The sequence below is a fragment of the Rhineura floridana genome, chromosome 9 (genome assembly GCF_030035675.1).
Source record: "Rhineura floridana isolate rRhiFlo1 chromosome 9, rRhiFlo1.hap2, whole genome shotgun sequence".
NCBI classification, from domain to species: Eukaryota; Metazoa; Chordata; class Lepidosauria; order Squamata; family Rhineuridae; genus Rhineura; species Rhineura floridana.
The window spans coordinates 24,531,679-24,550,772 of NC_084488.1; the positions used below are offsets into that span (position 1 = coordinate 24,531,679).

The 19,094-nt window shown below is 41.0% G+C and overlaps 1 protein-coding gene across 3 annotated transcripts in view; it reads left to right on the forward strand.

The window, feature by feature from the left end:
- WDR19 (WD repeat domain 19) overlaps positions 1 to 19,094 on the forward strand; it is a 74,243-nt gene that overhangs the window by 28,547 nt on the left and 26,602 nt on the right. For all 3 annotated transcript variants that reach the window (XM_061582976.1, XM_061582975.1, XM_061582977.1), the window contains exons 16-30: positions 1,084 to 1,231; positions 3,604 to 3,808; positions 3,908 to 4,067; positions 6,608 to 6,718; positions 6,807 to 6,916; positions 7,822 to 7,879; positions 8,845 to 8,991; positions 9,082 to 9,164; positions 11,136 to 11,219; positions 13,511 to 13,657; positions 14,683 to 14,807; positions 14,990 to 15,102; positions 16,672 to 16,740; positions 17,072 to 17,149; positions 18,692 to 18,788. In XM_061582976.1, the coding sequence (XP_061438960.1) occupies positions 1,084 to 1,231; positions 3,604 to 3,808; positions 3,908 to 4,067; positions 6,608 to 6,718; positions 6,807 to 6,916; positions 7,822 to 7,879; positions 8,845 to 8,991; positions 9,082 to 9,164; positions 11,136 to 11,219; positions 13,511 to 13,657; positions 14,683 to 14,807; positions 14,990 to 15,102; positions 16,672 to 16,740; positions 17,072 to 17,149; positions 18,692 to 18,788 (1,735 nt within the window). The remainder of the gene's footprint in view (positions 1 to 1,083; positions 1,232 to 3,603; positions 3,809 to 3,907; positions 4,068 to 6,607; positions 6,719 to 6,806; positions 6,917 to 7,821; positions 7,880 to 8,844; positions 8,992 to 9,081; positions 9,165 to 11,135; positions 11,220 to 13,510; positions 13,658 to 14,682; positions 14,808 to 14,989; positions 15,103 to 16,671; positions 16,741 to 17,071; positions 17,150 to 18,691; positions 18,789 to 19,094) is intronic.

A 19,094-nucleotide genomic window follows, 5' to 3' on the forward strand; every position in this document is an offset into this window, starting at 1 on the left:
CCCATAGGAAAATCTCCTTTTTAATTATACTTAGTTTTCCTTCTCAAATGCCATTTTAGATTTTATTTTATGTGCTCTTTCTGTAGATATTATTTAATATTACTATTATCTGTTTTCAAATATTTTGCCTTTTATTTTCATTAGAAGTTATCTTTGGTATGGAAATATGCAGAGATACTGAGTGTCCAAGCTGCTTGTGTGCCAGTATATGTATTTACCTTCGTAGCAGGCTTTTATCTGCATTTAGATCACTGAGACTTAAGACTTAGTAAAATAAGAAAAGCTACTTTATTTATAAAAATACATAGCAGATAGGAAAGGCATACCTAGTTGTAACTAACTAACTAAGTTGGAGGCGCAATGCCCAGACTTGGGTATTGCCCTCATGGGTCAGGAAAGAGAACAAAGACAGATATGTCTCCTCTCTCCTTGAACAGTTGAAGAAGACAAAGGAAGGAGGGGGAGGTCAGCTTCCCTGAGCATATCAGTTTACAATGGAAGGAAGTTAGGTAGAGAAGAGCACAGGTAAAGATAGGCAAGAGTAGCCAGTTTGAGGACCCTAGCTCTATCTTCCTTCTGGAATACACATAAAAGAACCCAAACAGGAATTGCTCTTGCCCCACTTCCAACAATCCTGGCCCTGCATTTAGGATATTTTTATCAGGTCCTGTCCTTTTACCTAAACTCCTGACATTTTCTCATGTGCCTAACAATATCCTATATCAGCAGTTTTTATTGCTTGTCATAGATGTCTATATTTCTGTTACATTGTGACCTGGGGAGGGGGGGGATTTATTTGGGTCTATAAGATGAGGTTATTTTCAGATCCCCTTTACAGGCTTCTCATTTAGATTGCAGTTATTAATTCAGGAAAGGAGTGTGCCGGATTCTTTTAAAATGCTGGTATAACTCCAGATTCATAACCACTCATTGGCATTGTTATTTATTTATTTATTACATTTCTACCCCGCCTTTCTTTTTCATGATTGAAACCCAAGGCGGCTAACGTATGGTTCCCAGGCAGTCTCCTATCCAAGCACTGTCCAGTGCCAAAAAATAATTTTACACTGCTCCCTTTTGCAGGTAACTGATACTGCCTTTGAGATCCCAAATTTCCAGCCAACCAACAAGGGCATTCTGTGGGAAAACTGGCCAATGGACAAAGATGTATTTGTTGCCTATGATGATGACAAAATATACACTTACATCTTTCATAAGGATGCTATACAAGGTACTATAAAGTTGTACTATTATTCCAACAGTATACATAGCGCTTTGTAAAGCAGCAAAAACAAAAGACAGAGCCTTGCTCCTAGGACCATATGTTATAAATGTAAAGGATTGGTGTGTGGTCCTCCTGGGGGAATGCCTAGGGAATGCCTAGGGAGGTGGTGGGATCCCCTTCGCTGGATGTCTTCAAGCAGAGGCTGGACAGCTATCTGCGGGAGATGCTCTAGCTGTGGACTTCCTGCTGTGAGCAGGGGGTTGGACTCGACGGCCTCCAAGGCCCCTTCCAACTCTATGATTCTATGACTTCTACCTACTTGAGCTTTACTGGAGTCCTCTGCTAAGATAGCAACTGTAGAAGCCCAGAGTTTTACCTGTTTCCAGTGTCCTTGGCAGGTTGGAGCTAGGGTCTCATTCACTTCTGAATCCTGTGGCTCTCCAGTCATCCCTCTCTCAGGGTTATCAGTCTTGGGGAGGGATAGATCCAGAGGTCCTCTTGTTGGCCCGTTTGCAGGATACCAGGGCCACCCGCATGGTATCCTTGCCCTATTTTGGGCAAAGCAGGGAACCCTCTTCCCTGAGACCCTTCTGCCTCCCAGTTAGCAGAGGAAGAAGCTAGAGGAGATGACAGGGATAGACTCCTTCTCCACACACACACACACACACACACACAGACGATTGCGAGTTGTGGGCTATTTGTGCTCAGCAGCTCCAGGAGACCTTCATCAGTCCCGGGTAGGAGCAGCTGCTCCCTGCCCCATGCATCGCTTGGCTTGGCTGATTGGGATTCTGTCCTGGCCCCTACAGAAGTGTCTTGGTGCCTTCATAAAGGGGCTGTGCTGGTAGGAGACCTTTAGCCCAAGACACTCCCCTACGGACCTTCACAATTGGTGTTGGTGAAGATGGAGAAAGGGTAAGGATAAGTGAGGTAGTAAAACACAGAACTGAGGGGTGACTGGAATTTTAGATTAGGTGTGTAGTTCAAGATTGTTAAAATTTATTTTGTGCTTTTGTGTGTATTTAGTTTTATATGACAATGAGCAACACTAGAACTTGTGGTGTTGGATTATTTCAGTGGGTTTTATTCTCAAGTAAGGATTACAACCAATTATGGAGTATGAGAGACAGAATAAGTAACAAGTTATGCCATGATTTCAAGCTGCCAGCTATCCTGATTTTTCTTTTAAATATATGACTGTATCTGCTACGAAGAGAACTCTAGAAACTATAATTTCAAGACTAGCTATGTCTAAGTCACTGGTTTCATTGTGTAGTTCATTTTTGGCTGTTCAGGATAAATTTTCCTATAGGTTGAAGCTGCAGAACAATACTTTAGTCCTAATGTCAAATTGATTTTATTCTCTTCTTTGACTCTCATATGTTAAGGAGTATGGACATGCTGAGCAATTGCAACAAACTGGAATTTGTGCAAAAGATTTGTTCTTAATTTAAATTTCTTACACCACAATCCTATACATGTCTGCTCAGAAGTACTACTGCAGGGGCAGAGAGCCTTTTTGGCTCTGTGGGCCAGATCCTTATCAAATTCTTGCATTACAGGGCCGCCTACCTGTCGGTTGCCTGCCATTACAATTACATCAAGTGATCAAGCACTTTGAAGTCCTGAAGTCAGGACTTCAAACCACCATACAGATCTTGCAAAGAGCACATGCAGTGTTTTTAAGGCCTAAGGGTTCAGCTTTCTGCAGGCATTGACTGCGTGAACAAGTTCTCCACAGGGAACTTGCTTAAGCAGCTAGTGCTCACTTTAAGGTTCCTGATGGTGCTTTGGCAGCTAAGTCTCTACATCAGGTTTTGGGGGAAATGGCCCTGTAAACCAAAAGTTCTCCACCCTAGTACTACTGAGTTCAATTGGGCTTACTCCCAGGTAAGTGTGTATAGGATTGCAACCTTATAGAGTAATCCTAACTGGCCAATATTGATGACTGGGGAGAAGTTAGGGTGGCCCACAAAATCTTCTCTCAACAGCCTTCATTGGCAAAGAGGAGCACAGCTAGTGGGGGATAGCTCCACTGTGGCAGAGGCCCCAGCCTCGGTGGCCCTCCCACCAGCAGAAAACCCTGAAATGGGGTGGGTATCGTAGCTTTAGATCTGCTGGATCCCCAAGTGGTCTGATCTTTGGACCTCTTGGATGCACCAGCCTGGAACTGGCATGGCAAAAATGGGGGGGGGGGGCTGTCTCCCACATTCTGCTCTAGCGGCATGAGCCAGCAGGGCTTCAGATGCGGTGAAGAAGCCACCATTTCATGCTTCCCTGGTCCCTTGTTAGGATTGTTAGTCATTGATCATCAACTGAGTTAATGTTGTCTGAATGGGCAATTTTAAATAATAATTTTATCTCTATTTGTAATGTAGGGTCCAAGGTAATTTTGGCAGGAGGCACCAAGGTTCCTTATTCTCACAAACCATTGCTATTATATAATGGAGAATTAACCTGTCAGACTCAAAGTGGAAAAACCAACAATATCTCCCTTAGTACTCATAGCTTCCTTGGCCCTTTGAATGACTTGGGGTGTAATGAGCTAAAACAAATGCTTACACAGGCTTTAATACTAAAAAGGTAAGTTTCCATTACAGTACACCAGAGATTCCTAAACATCCAAGAGTTAACCTTGCTTAGTGTAGTTATTGCTTTTGTTTTGTCTAAAATTTTGCATAGGTTTTCTGAGTCATGGGAGGTGTGCAAACGTCTAAATGATCACTCAAGTTGGAATGAACTAGCCAGAGCTTGCTTACAGCACATGGAGTTGGAGTTTGCAATACGAGTTTACAGGACAATCAGAAATGTGGGAATGGTCATGTCATTAGAGCAAATAAAGGTAAAATTGAACTATACGTTATTACAGTTATTTTGTGTGTGTGTGGTTGGTTGGTTTAGAGACTATATGTGATTATGCCAGTCTCTGGCCTGATACTTCGGGACATAACCTTGGGCAGAAAAACATAATTTTAGCCTACGTGCAAAGTATGATCTCATAATTTTCCAAGTCACTAACAGAGAAATCTGGTTATAAAAACAACCTTGTGGGAATGCTGTGGACATAATATATCTCGACTTCAGCAAAGCTTTTGACAAAGTGCCCCATGATATGCTGATCAGCAAGCTAGCTAAATGTGGGCTGGATGGAACAACTATTAGATGGATCCACAGTTGGCTCCAGAATCGTACTCAAAGAGTGCTTATCAGTGGTTCCTTCTCAAACTGGGCGGAAGTAATGAGTGGGGTACCACAGGGCTCGGTCCTGGGCCCAGTGCTCTTTAACATTTTTATTAACGACTTGGATGAGGACGTACAAAGCATGCTTATCAAAGTTGCAGATGATACAAAATTGGGGGGCACAGCTAATACCACGGAAGACAGAAACAAAATTCAAAGGGACCTTGATAGGCTGGAGCATTGGGCTGAAAACAACAGAATGAAATTCAACAGGGATAAATGCAAAGTTCTACACTTAGGAAGAAGAAACCAAATGCACAGTTATAAGATGGGGCATACTTGGCTCAGCAGCATGACATGTGAGAAGGATCTTGGAATTGTCGTTGATAACAAGCTGAATATGAGTCAACAGTGTGATGAGGCTACAAAAAAGGCAAATGCTATATTAGGCTGCATTAACAGAAGTATAGTTTCCAAATTGCCTGAAGTACTAGTTCCCTTCTGGTTAGACCTCATCTTGAATACTGCATCCAGTTCTGGTCTCCGCACTTCAAGAAAGATGCAGACAAACTGGAACGGGTTCAGAGGAGGGCAACAAGGATGATCAGGGGACTGGAAACAAAGTCCTATGAGGAGAGACTGAAAGAACTGGGCATGTTTAGCCTGGAGAAGAGAAGACTGAGGGGAGATATACTAGCACTCTTCAAGTACATTAAAGGTTGTCACATAGAGGAGGGCCGGGATCTCTTCTCAATCGTCCCAGAGTGCAGGACACAGAATAATGGGCTCAAGTTGCAGGAAGCCAGATTTCGACTGGACATCGGGAAAAACTTCCTAACTGTTAGAGCCATACGACAATGGAACCAATTACCTAGAGAGGTAGTGGGTGTGATGTTCCTATATTAATGTATATATGGTAAGTGTTGTTGTTTTAGAAGATACATGGTAAGTGGAGTGAAAGAGGGGGAGTGAATGGGCAGTAGAATGCGAGATGATTGGCTGAGTGTTTAAAATGGCTGAATGTATAAAAGGAAGAGTGAGAGTGGAATCTGGGGGGGGAGAAGAGAACTGAGTGGGTTGCTTGGTGGGGTTTAGAGAGTTGTTTGCCAGGAGGGAGGTGGAGTTCGGATTAGTATTGAGTAAAACCATATGCTTATGTGCCTTAAGAAGAAATCTTGTTAATCTTGTTAGCTTTGTTATCTGTAATAAATACTTAATTTGGTTTACCAAAGGCCTGATCCTTGGTGGGGGTTTCACAGACCAGAAGGGAGGGTAAGGTAATGACCAAGGCTGAAGGGAAACTGTAACAAATGGTGGCAGCGGTGAAGAGAATAACAATACCAGTATTCAGAGTCTCTGGGAATACTAGTATTGGGACGTTACTGGTGGTTGCCTAGCAGGGGGATCTGTTGAGATCTGTGCTAGAGTGGGGAGAGAAACCATAAGAGAGAGCGGTCCGGACTGGTGGAGTCCCTGGTGGTGCCTAGAGACAGGCAGTAACCACGAGCAGGTAGGAACCTGACAGGGAGAGCCAGGGAAGGGAGGTTGTCACATAGAGGAGGGCCGGGATCTCTTCTCAATCGTCCCAGAGTGCAGGACACAGAATAATGGGCTCAAGTTGCAGGAAGCCAGATTTCGACTGGACATTGGGAAAAACTTCCTAACTGTTAGAGCCATACGACAATGGAACCAATTACCTAGAGAGGTAGTGGGCTCTCCGACACTGGAGGCATTCAAGAGACAGCTGGACAGCCATCTGTCGGGAATGCTTTGATTTGGATTCCTGCATTGAGCAGGGGGTTGGACTCGATGGCCTTGTAGGCCCCTTCCAACTCTACTATTCTATGATTCTAGACGATAAAAGTCCTTTCATTTTTGCTCTAAACATCTGTGTCTGGGAAAGTTCAAAAGCTCTCAAAATATTTTTAAAGTATGTCTGTGCCGATAAAATACAGTTTCCTGATCTGATGACTCCTTGAACTCACAGGAGCCCCTCACCCATGAATCTCCTCATATTAAATTCTCCTTGGTGGATCCTTAGTTACATTTCCTCGCTTAGGATGTGAGCCAGGAGCAGAAGGACCTCCTTTTCTTCATGTGTTTTCTGACTTTCATATACTGTAAAAATGCATCCCTGGCAATGCATCTTATGTTTATCCCACATAATAGACATCTCACACATTTCTATGTCTTCTTTTCCAGGGCATAGAAGACCACAACCTGTTAGCAGGACATCTTGCTATGTATACTAATAACTTTAATTTGGCTCAGGATTTATATTTGGCATCTTCTTGTCCTGCTGCTGCACTTGAGGTAATAAATTAAACCACCTAATATTTAATTAGATGAGGCAGGGTATAATAATATTTTCCGTTAAAATCAACACTCCTTTTGTTAATAGATGAGAAGAGATTTGCAGCACTGGGATAGCGCACTTCAGCTAGCTAAACGATTGGCACCAGATAACATCCCCTTCTTATCAAAGGAGTATGCTGTGCAGCTGGAATTCACGTATGTTTTCTCTTAATAGTTTATTTCATTTTTAATTTTGTATACTCAGTGTGTGCTCTCAAGTTGGTTTTTAGCAAATAAAATATATGCAGCACATATGTTGTATCAAATTTCTCTCTAGCCTTAAGCCAATGACAGAAAACTATAGTTTGCTTGGTTAGTGAGGGTAAAAAAGTAACTCCTCAAATGTGGCAGGCAGTTTGAGGGCAAGGGGCAAGGTATTCTAGTGTTGTACAGGCTTGGGTTTGATATGAGGATACTGGCTGCTCTTTGTGTATTTCGGAGAGAAGAAAAACTCTGATATAATAAGAAGTCTGGAAAGTTGGAAGTCTCTTATAAAACATCCACATCACTATAGGTCAACGAGTAGCCAATGTAGTACCTTTCAAATGTTTTGGACTACAACGCCCATCATCCCTGAAATTTGCTTATGCTGGCTGGAACTGATGGGAATTGTAGTCCATAACAACTGGAGGGCACAATGTTGTCTACTCCTGCTATAGTTGATTAATTTAAAGAAAAATCAGAAGTGTCAGGAACCTATACTAAGGTTGTGTTCAGCAAGCATCTTCCTTCAGCCTCTGTAAGCTGAACCGGAAAGTAGGTTGGGGAATGATACTTTAATGAAGACCTTACAGCTAGTGAGGGTGGGATATTCATTTGGTTGGTCCCACCCTTGCTGTTCCTAGCAACACATAGATCAACACAGTACTCCATATGACTTGAGGGTGTCTCTTTTTCTTACATTGCACTTGACACTCTCAAAACCGTCCACCTGAAGGTGTCCTGAGAATACCATCAGTGTCTAATTCATTTTTTTATTTATTGAATTTGAATTGAATTCATGACATGATATATTACTTTACGTCAACATACATATGATATAATCTGACTTTTTATTTTAGGGGTGATTACGTGAATGCTTTGGCACATTATGAGAAAGGAATTACAGGCAATAGTAAGGTAACACTTCTTTGGTGATGACTTTGTGGTAGACTTTCATATACACAGTTAATTATTTTAATGTTTTGGTTTAAAATCTTAATTAAATCACTTTAAATATTTATTAAGCTGAGGCTTGACTTAGTAATATCAGAAATGGATTTTGACATTTGAGCTGTAAAATACGATAATAGGAAAACATTATTGAAATAGTTATCTTACAAGCCCCTGATTCTTCATGCACCACAATTTTGGCACAGAAGAATAAAATAATTTGTTCTTCTTGTTTAATTAGATAAGTCCATGGTTTGTATTAATATTATTTTACTAGGGACTCCATCCCTGCGAGCTTTGCCTGCAACCCCTCCCCCAGGTTACCAGTACATCTCTCCCCTCCACCAGGTTACCAATGCTCCTCTTCCCCCAGATGGCCAATGCCTCCCATCCTCCCTCTCCCTAGGTCGCCGAGGCACCTTTCACTCTCCACCCAGTCTCTCCCGCCCTCCTTCCTCCCATCCACCTGGAGGAAAGGGAGGCCTTGTGGTAGTGATGCCAAGGCCTTCCATAAAGTGGCTCTGTGGATTGCCCGGGCCACCACCCACTTGCTCTCCTGCTGTCCTCCTCCCCCCAGGCCTTGGCCGCCACCTGCTCGCTTTCCTGCTGTCCAACCAGCTACCTTCCTTCATTCCCTTCCCCCCTCTTGGCCTTGGCCACCACCAGCCCCTGCTGCCCATCTGCGCTCCCAGTGGTGATTTTTAGGGCAGTTGATTTGATAGAACTTTTATTATGAGGAAGTGAATTCTTTTATCTCCAGTGGGTTTGTTTGAAAACCCTCTGTTTTATAACTGCTATTTTTAATTCTTCCAGAATAATGGTTGCTGCATTTTCAGACTCTCTCTATATTTTCTTCTATAGTGTGTTTTTTTTTGGGGGGGGGGGAATGTGAGTTTTTATTGTTGCTCCTTTATACTATATTCTGTTGCCAGTTCCAAGAGCATGATGAGGCCTGTCTAGCTGGAGTTGCACAAATGTCCATTCGAATGGGTGACATTCGGCGAGGTGTTAATCAAGCCATCAAACATAATAGCAGGATGTTGAAAAGAGACTGTGGAGCTATTCTGGAGAGCATGAAGGTAGCTACTACTTGGGATATGTAAAGGAAGTATTCACAGTATGGAGTTGCATGCTTTCAACTAACATTTGTATCCCTACTTGTATTATAGCAATTTTCAGAAGCTGCCCAGCTCTATGAAAAAGGGCAATATTATGACAAAGCAGCGTCAGTGTATATCCGGTGCAAAAACTGGTAAGCACAGTTTTGTATAAAATTACAGAATAAGGATCAGGAATTTGTGGCCCTTCAGATGTTGTTGGATTCCAGCTCCCTTAAGCCCCAGTCAGCATTTAGGATTATGGGAATTGTTGTCCAACAACATCCGGAGAGTCACAGATTCCCCATCATAGCTGTTGAATAACTTTAGAGAAGGCCTTGCTGAGTCTGGTTCTATTAGCTCAGTATGCCGCTCCCACTTTTATTACCATATTGGAATTTTTAATTGCATGTAATGCACTCATTCTCTTGTGCTGTAATGCTATTACATTCATTTCACAGAGGCAAAAGTTGGGTTGCATTGGTGCAATTCTCATTAATATCATTTTTTATTTAGGATTTGTTTTGTTTTTACCGCAAAGAATTTAGATGCATTAGAATATATTTAAAACATATCAAAGAGCCAAAGTGATTTTAGTAAAACAGATACAGTCAGTATCGCCTCTCGCCAAGTCTTTTCATGCTTCTGCAAGATGCTGTGGCATGAAATTTCACAAATCTCCAGGGGAAGGAGATAGGATGAGACATGGGGTTTAATAACTGTAACTGTGATTTTATTGTTAACATAGTTGTTGCCTGCCCCAAATTCTTGGGATGGCATGGGCTTTGAATCTTATAATGAAAGAAATGCTCATGCCCCTTGAAAACAGTGCCTGCCTCTAAAGAATACAACCTTTAAGGTTCTATCACCTTTACACCGTTCCTTTCCCCCTATCTAGCTACAAGAAGGGGGAGCATAGGAAAACTCCAGCAAGAATAGCCTACCCTTCAGCAGAAGATAGGTCTGATTCCACAGAGTACTCCAAATATGTAGGTGGGGTGAACTCATCCTCCTACTTTCTCACAGCCTCTTAAAGGGATTATAATCAGGGTTAGTTCTATGCTTTAAAACAACCAAAAATTCCAAGTCCAGGAAGTCCAAATCCTGTGTCCAGAAAACCTGAATGTGTAAATTAAACAGAGAAAATACTTTTTCTTAATTTGCTTAGTTTTGCTCTCTCCCCCTGCCTGCAATTAATTTTAATGTGGTTTTGCTAATCATGAATGGGACAAAGATTCCGTTCCCAACCACTGATCATTTTCTTCAGCCACTTCTTTAGCCTTTGAGATTTCAGCAGGCGTTGCTTTCACCATTCCAAGTGTATCTTCTCAGCTGTAAGGAAACTTGCTTTAAAAAAAGAAAGGTGCGATTCTCAGGAAGCTGAATTCTACAGCCATGACCACATTCTACAGTTTTTTCAACTTCACTAGTATTTCAACATACAACGGGAGTGGATCCAGAATAGCTCTTCCATGAACAGAAGGGCTGTGATCCAGCAAAAACCCTCCCTCATGGAGGTGGGGGGAGCTGTTTTTCACCAGTTCCCTTGGAACCCCTGCCCCACTTCCCATGCTGGTCTCAAGGATCCTTGTAATGACACCCTTTGGAGCAGATCTTGTACAGGGGGCACAAGAGGCTGCAGGGGGAAAGAGGAATCAGCAAAAATGGTCTTTCCTTCTGTATATGAGAGTGTTCTGTGGCCTGAACTCTGAATCCCATGATAAATAAATAAGGTGCCCAATTATCTGTTTCAAAAATTTCAAGATGCATTTAAAACACTTTCAGTGGTTCTCAAAATTAATAAGCAGTTTATTGCAAGTCACATTTGCGGGAAGGGCTGTAGCTCAGTGGTGTAGAACGTCAGCTTTGTATGCAGAAGGTCTGTGATTCAATCCCGGGCATCTCCAGCTTGGGCTGGGAATGTCCCCTGCTTGAACCCTGGAGAGCCACTGCCAGTTAATATAGATGCTACCAAGCTAGATGGACCAATGATCTGACTTGGTATGAGGCAGCTTCCTATCATCCTAAATTATCTCGATTCTTGGTATGATGGGAGGTGATGAGATAAAACTATTAAAATTTGTGAAATTTCAGGTCTAAAATATATTTTTCTTTCTGTTGTCTAGGGCAAAGGTTGGTGAGCTTCTCCCTCATGTATCCTCTCAAAAGATACATCTTCAGTATGCCAAAGCAAAGGAAGCAGATGGCAGGTAAATCTTTTCTAGAATCAAATCCAAATGTCTATCTAATACTTAAATGTAGGGGTTTTGCTTAGTCAAGTTCAATGGGACTCAAATCACAGTAAATATTGGAAGGGTTGTTTCCTAATACTGCTACGTTCAGGAATGGAAAGTTAGTTTTACTGATTTATTACAGTTTTTTCTATCCTGCTTTTCAGGATACAAATCCTTCTAAGGCAGCTTACAGGTAATGTTACATTTAAAAAATCCACAATAAATAATACTATTAAAAACTCATCCTGGTCCTTCCTACAGGGCTGCTGATGGTGTGATAGCCCAGCGATGGGGAGGGGATAGTTCAGCCGGAGCACGCCCTCAGGTGGCCTTCAGCCCCCTCCCACTCTCTCCTAGAATCCTTCCCACAGGGCATTTGAAAAGCCCTCTTTCTTTTTGTGCTGAACGTTTTTAAATGTTCAGCTACCAATGTGATATTATTTGTTGCTTTTCCTACAAGGAACAAAAGGGAAAAATGTGTTTCCAGAATTAATTTCACCTCTTGATTTTATCCCTTATAAGAAAAGAGGAAGAAGGTTCAAAAGGAGTTTGAAATGTAGGAGAAGGGGAAAAAACAGATTTACTAACCCTTGCAGAGCAATCCTAACTATAGAAAGCTGCCATAAATTATGCCAGCATAAATTATCCGTGTTCCAAACTCCAATCAGGAGGAATTTGATTTATACCATCCTTTTTGCCTACAAAGTTCCACCAGGTTGCTAGATCACATGACCAGGCTGAGAGTGATTTGGAAGAAATGTAAGTCTTTCCTTGTCCTGTCCTGTTTTTGCCACATCCCTGGAACTCCCCTTCTTGGTGCCGTATGCTAGTGTATATTATGCTGGTTTAAATTCTGCTGGTTGAGCCAGGGTGAAGGAGTTATTCCGCCTCACCTGGGAAAGCCCTAGATCTATCAAATCCAAACTCTCTCATCCCAGCAGATCTTGGATTTGGATTGTGCTGTTAATATCTATAAGGACAGCACACAAATAGGGTTTCACAACATGAAATATAAAGACCTGTCAGACACTTTTTTTCCAGATTTTCCGTTAATCTGGACTTTTCACTTGATTAAATTAGTAGTGGTTTGATAATTTCCTTAGTCCCTGAAGGGAAGGGAACACAATAGTTGTTTGCTTTTGTATGTTAAATTGAAAGTTGTTATTCCCTGTTAGATGTAATTAACATCTTTAATATTGTCTTTTTTCAGCAAATATGGAAAGGTAGAATACAGAATATTTCTTATCACAGGAAAGAAAAAAAAGGCTTTAAGCCTAGATAATCAGCAATACTGATGGGTCCTGATTTTTTAAAGTCAATTTTATTTGAGTGCTACCCGCTTCAATTGTTGGTGTTTCTTATTGTTAAGAGGAAAAACAATATGATCTTTCCCTATAAGGGGATCTATGCTATTGCTGGATACAAACTGGAAGAAAAGCCATCTTTTAAATTTTGTCATAATCAAATTTGGCACAAGAAACTGAATAGCATCAAAGTTAATAGGAAAATCCCCAAGAAAGTTCTGGGAACCATTTGGCTCCATGAGTCTCTATGGCAGCCTTTCCCAACCAGTGTACCTCCAGAAGTTGTTGGACCACAACTCCCATCAGCCTCAGCCAGCATTGCCAGGAAAGATGGGAGTTGTGGTCCAACAACATCTGGAGGCACACTGATTGGGAAAGGCTGCTCTATGGTAAGAGTGTCAATAGAATCCCCAGAATATCCAATCCCTCCAACTTCAGGTACATAAGTGTAGGGTTGAATCCAGACTTAGTTATGCTTAGAGTAAGCGCACTGAAATCAGGGAGCCTCAAGTTAGTCGTAAGTTGGTTACTGGATACCAGTGATTAAGGAATTTACGCTGTTAATCAAGGGAGGGAATTTATATTGATTGATTGATTGAGTGATTGATTGCGCTTGTATGCTGCCCCATAGCCGAAGCTCTCTGGCGGTTTACAGCAACCAAAAACATTAAAACAAATATACAATTTAAAACACATATTTTAAAAACAATTTAAAACAATTTAAAAATTTAAAACAATATAAAAACAATTTTAAAAACATGCTAAAATGCCTGGGAGAAGAGGAAAGTCCTGACCTGGTGCCACCAGGCGCACCTCGTCAGGGAGATCATTCCATAATTTATAGTGTTGCTTAGTACTTAAAGTGTTATTTAATGAATTGCACTAACTATTCAATAAAATCTTGTAGCCCTGGGAATTTTGGAGACTGAATCTGAAGTAACATGCGATGATATCTCTTTCTAGATACAAAGAAGCTGTCCTGGCCTATGAAAATGCCAAGCAGTGGGATAGTGTTATCCGGCTGTATTTGGATCACCTTAACAATCCAGAGAAGGCTGTTAACATTGTCAGGGAGACACAGTCTCTTGAAGGAGCCAAGATGGTAGCCAGGTAACTGCAGCTAGAGAAATGAGTTTTCAGACTTTTAACAGAGTTATATATCTATGAAACTTAGTAAAATTGTAGATATGCAAATAAAAACCCCTACAAGATGCTTTTAATATGTTTTGCTTGGATCTCCATCGCTTCTCAAGTGAGAGAGGCCAAAAAAGCAACTTTAAAAAAAACTCATTAACAGCGTATTTAGGATATAAATTCATTCTGACATGTACCTCCCCTATATAACTTTGCTTTATTTTAATATTTAATTTCCTGTTGTTTTAGCGAAAACAAATAATTTCATTTTATGCATTCCTTTATGTGGAGTTTAAATGTGTTTTATTTTGTTCTCTTTTGATATCGTGTATGAATTGTTTCAATAAAATTATCTTCTATTTTATTTTAAAATTACAAGCATAGAAAAGAACACATGAAATATTTTTTTCATAATCTTTCTGAAAATGCCAGATACAAGTTTTGGCTAGTTTTCTTGCCGAAGTAAGTTTTTCAGCTAATTTGATTTCTTCAGATGGGGTATTTCCTCTCCACTTCAAATGCTGTAGATCGGGGATGGAGAACCTGTAGCCTGTAGCTGTTGTTGGACTCCTGTCTTCCATCAGCCTCAGCCAGTATGGCCAATAGTCAGAGATGAGGGATGTAGTCCAGTACCATCTGGAGGGCCACAGGTTCCCAATCCCTGCCTTAGATGAAGGACCAGAGAACACAGCAACATGGGGTTGAGAAGGACCATGCAATTCTAGGAGCTATGAATAGCATCTAGTGTTTGGGGCATTTTATAAATAAATTACTAAATAAATAAATAAAATAGTAGGATTAGAGGAATAAGAACAAGATCTTTATTGATGTATTTCTGTCCCAAAGAGTAAGGCAACTTATAACTGGGTGTGAGAGTACTGAATACTGCTGCTTCAGCATTAAAAATATTATGGATTGTTCCTTTAAATTATTACATAGACTGCACAGATTCCAATCATTGTTTTTTTTAAAAAAAATATGAATTTGTTGATTTGGTTTAGATTCTTTCTGCATTTGGGTGACTATGGCTCTGCCATCCAGTTTTTGGTGATGTCCAAGTGTAATCATGAAGCTTTCTCCCTGGCCCAGCAGCACAATAAGATGGAGATCTATGCAGATATAATTAGTGAGTACTGGAGTCTTACGTGGTTGTTCAGAATTCTCTACCAATACATTGACATCCAGTGTGGATCAGGTGTGAGGGTGGGGGTTACCACTGGAATGTACCACTGGCAAAACACTGCCAGTGCAATCCTATACATATCTAATCAGAAGCGAGTCCCATTGAGTTTCCTCCCCCCATTGCAGGTTCTGAGGACACCACGAATGAAGACTACCAAAGCATTGCCTTATATTTTGAAGGAGAGAAAAAACATTTTCAGGCGGGCAAATTCTTTCTTCTATGTGGTCAATATGCACGGGTTAGTATTAAACCACAAGAACAACCTTACTGGGTCATACTAACGGCCAAACTAGAAAGGAAATGGGAGATCTGTGATAAGATCTTCCAACATCTTTTTCTTTGCTTTTAAAGCAGCTGCACTAGGTCTAATTTAGATCAAGGTTGAAGAGCTGGGAAGAGAGGTTAACTCTTCCCCCTATGCCATTTTCCCATTTTGAGTCCCCTTTCCCAAGGAGCTGGCATGGGGTGAGGGGAAGACAGGTGCCTGCATTTTTCTTTCTATGGCTAATTCCAGCTTTGGGATTACAGATATTGAAGTGAGGAAAGGAGTGGGGGGGAGACATAGGACTCTTCCAGCATCCCCTCCCCACAGTCTCAAGTATATCTGCACTGCAAGCTGGTGGAAACCCAGCCGGTGCTGTGCAGCATGACTCCACATTCCTTTGGATGGGGCTTACCCTTCAAAGTGGGCTTTGCTGCAGACAGTGAAAAGGATGCTATCTCAGTCAGAGGTGGGTAACCTCAGACCCGGGAGCCAAATCCAGTCATCCAGGCTTCTTTGTCTGGCTCTTGAGACTGTGCCCAGGCCACACCCCTCGTTACCCCAGCTCTGCAACCTTATCTGGTGATTTTACCCAGTAGTGTAGTGGCAAATTCAGAAGAGTAGGGTCACTTCATTACAGTCACAGCCATGCCCCTCCCGTTGTTTTTTGCTCAGTTGAGAATGAGATCCTTATTAATGTCTTCTCCCACAACATAGACATCCCTAGAAGCCAATAAGCACAAAATGGGAGAGGGTTAGCTACTGAAAAGAGTCTTCTCAATGGCTGACTCACCTCCTTTCACTCTGATTGGCTCCAGTCGCAGGTAAGGACAAGGAAGGATTTTAGAAGACTCTTCTCAGTGGCTAACACAGTCCCATTTCATGCTGATTGGCCCATAGGATGCTGGAGACATACAGGCCCTGCTCCCCAAAAAGTAAGGGGTCTATGACCCTCTGAGAGCCCAGACGACTACACCCCTGATTTTACCTGGCTGAAATGTGTCCTTGAACTGCGAAAATACTTCTTGCTTTCTTGGATGTAAGATGGAGAATGACGTTTGTGAGCCACACTCACTTTTACCACATTCCTCACTGGCGAGCAGCCCTTGGAAGAGCTGACAATGACGGAACGTGGCTCTCAGGCTGAAAAAGGTCCTAGACTACTGACCTTGAGTGATTAGATTTTAAGCAACACATTTAGCAACAAAGCCAAATCCTTCTTGTAGAGGGTTTAGGAGAGCATAAGATGCCAGTATACTTGCTTGTATCATCCAGTTAAGAACCTGAATAATAATCATTTCATGAAGTAGGAACCAAATCAGGGGAATTGGATTGATGCAGTGTTTCTAGTGCATTTCTAGGGTTCCTGACCATTTTTAAAACTACCCATCTAGCCAGTCGTTTGGTTAACAGTAATTACTAACTTATGAAACACTTAGGAACATAAGGCATGTTTTCTTGACAGTGCAGATTATTTAAAATTTACGTTGTTTGTAAAGAAATGCTCAGATATAAGGTGTCTAATGCTGCATGTCCTTTTTTCAGGCATTAAAACACTTTCTGAAAAATTCAAATACGGATGATAATATGGCTATAGAAATGGCAATAGAGACGGTAAGAAACATAACTGAGGGGGGAGGAGAGATAGGACTCATCCTTCTACAAACGTTGATTAAGCAGAGAACCAATGCTAGATTATTTATTAATTTTATGTTTATTTTAAATCCTGCCTCTTGCTTTTCTTCCAAAACTGGAACTCCGTTCTTATTATATGTTAAATTAGACCCTTTGCTATGGTATAATTATTTGTAAACACCAGACTTGTAGGCTCAAAATGCCAAATTAATTGTGATTGGACTGTATAAGTGTTCATTTTGCATAAAAGAAACTTTCAGTAGCATTTCCCTACACTTGTTATGCTATTCCATTCACATTTTTTTAATAGGTGGGACAGGCAAAAGATGAAGCTCTGACCAACCAGCTTATAAATTACCTTATGGGAGAGAGTGATGGCATACCAAAGGTACTAAGTTCCATATGTAGACCTATATTCAATATAATTTAACCTATTCATTTTTTCAGCTTCTGGTCTATTAGTTTTTCAGACTGATTTATACTACAGTCCTATGCCCTCTTACTTAGGGTTTATCCCATTGTGTCTGGCTGAGTGTACTCTCAGTGGCAAACCCAGCGTCACCTTTTTGTAATGGGTGAAGTGACTCTCATTTCAGGGTAGCAATTTACCTGTACTGACTATTGTTAGGCTGCTTTCTTGTCTGTTTTTGAGGCTCTGGCTGCCACTACACTATACTACGTATCCAAAGTACATAGGGCCCAAATTTGACTCTTGAATTTTTGACCATAATCAGTGGTTGGGTGATAGAGAAATTGGAAGGGAATAAAAACCTCAGACAAGGAAAAAAGCATGGCCAATTATATAAGAGCTGTGCTGTGGAAGCTGCTGGCAATGTACCAAAATCTGGTTTTGTTAACAAAGTTCTTAGTTGAATTTGGGCCTGGTTCTAGTTTGCTGTATAATTGTTATCTTGGGACATTTGTTTATCTTATGAAAGCTTGGGGGGGGGAATGCTTTGGAACCAAATCTATTTTGAAAAGGATACATTCTTTTACCATGTGTAATCATGTTCATTGCTATACTTAACAATAGGTTTTCTTCCAAATAGTTATATTTTCTCATTAAAAACCTTCCTTGTTCTTCTAACTGCTTAACTGCATCTGCCATAGTCTGTTTCTGTGAGTATTTTTTTTTTACTTTAACCAACCATAGTTGCTATTTAACTTTTAGTTTTAAAAGAAGTTCTAAAGCTGCAATCCTATAGTATGCCCACTTGGAACACATCACTTCAGAAAATGACTTGCAACATCTGTAAACCCAAATCCTACAGCTTTTTAGGACATTTTATAATACAGGAGTTATGCTGGCTTAACTAGTTGTCAACCCAGAACATATTCACAGGATCCAAGCTGTTTCAATTATTGTTAGCTAGGACAACAGAGGAATGTTAACTTCTATAAAACATCATTTGAGTATTAATGCATGCTGTAATAATAACACACTACAGTGTTCTAACATCATTTGTAGTTTAATTTCTCAAATATAAACATAGATGTTTGACATAAGCTGACCTGATTGAAAGAAACTGAAAATTCTTATATTTCAATTGGAATTTTTCAAGACAAATGGTTTCTAATTTTTATAACCATTAGAAAAAATTGCAACTTGAAAATAATCTAAAAATGGGAGGGCAAGATGTGTTTTTAAACCAATCTCAGAAATATTTTGCCACTGAGATAATTTCAGTTGACTGATAATTTTATGTACTGCAAAACAACACTTTAACCCTGTGGAGATGTTCAGATCCTACACAGCAGTGGGGAGCTGTTCTCAAAACTAGCTCAGTCATATAAAAATTGTATGGAACCAAGGTACTGTGTGCATATACAAACCTTAAAGCTCAACAGCTCCTAAACAGTTTTTTGCATGAAGACTGGTTAAGATCCCTGTGTGCTCTCTTACATTATCTGTTTTCTTGTTCTCATAAAGGAAGCCAAGTATCTCTTTCGGTTGTACATGGCACTAAAGCAATATCGAGAAGCTGCCCGAACAGCTATAATAATTGCCAGAGAAGAACAATGTGCAGGTATGGCACTTAATGCTCCCAGCAGTTCAGTTGGTTCACCTCCACCATATTTGTGCACTTCTGTTTGGAGGAACAAATACGACAGGTGAAAGAACCAGGAAGGTGAAATGGAGGGGAAGGAGGAGACAAAGCGATGCACCTTCAGTGTAGAACTGATATGGGGCTGAGGTTTGTACTTTACCTCTCATTTTCTCCCTGTTGCTTGCTCTACCTACCCTCCGCTTTCCTGGAGGGGGGGGGCAGGGAAGAGCACTCAAGATGGCACTGGGTCTAAAATTTGGTGTGCATTACCGAGACCTGGGTGGG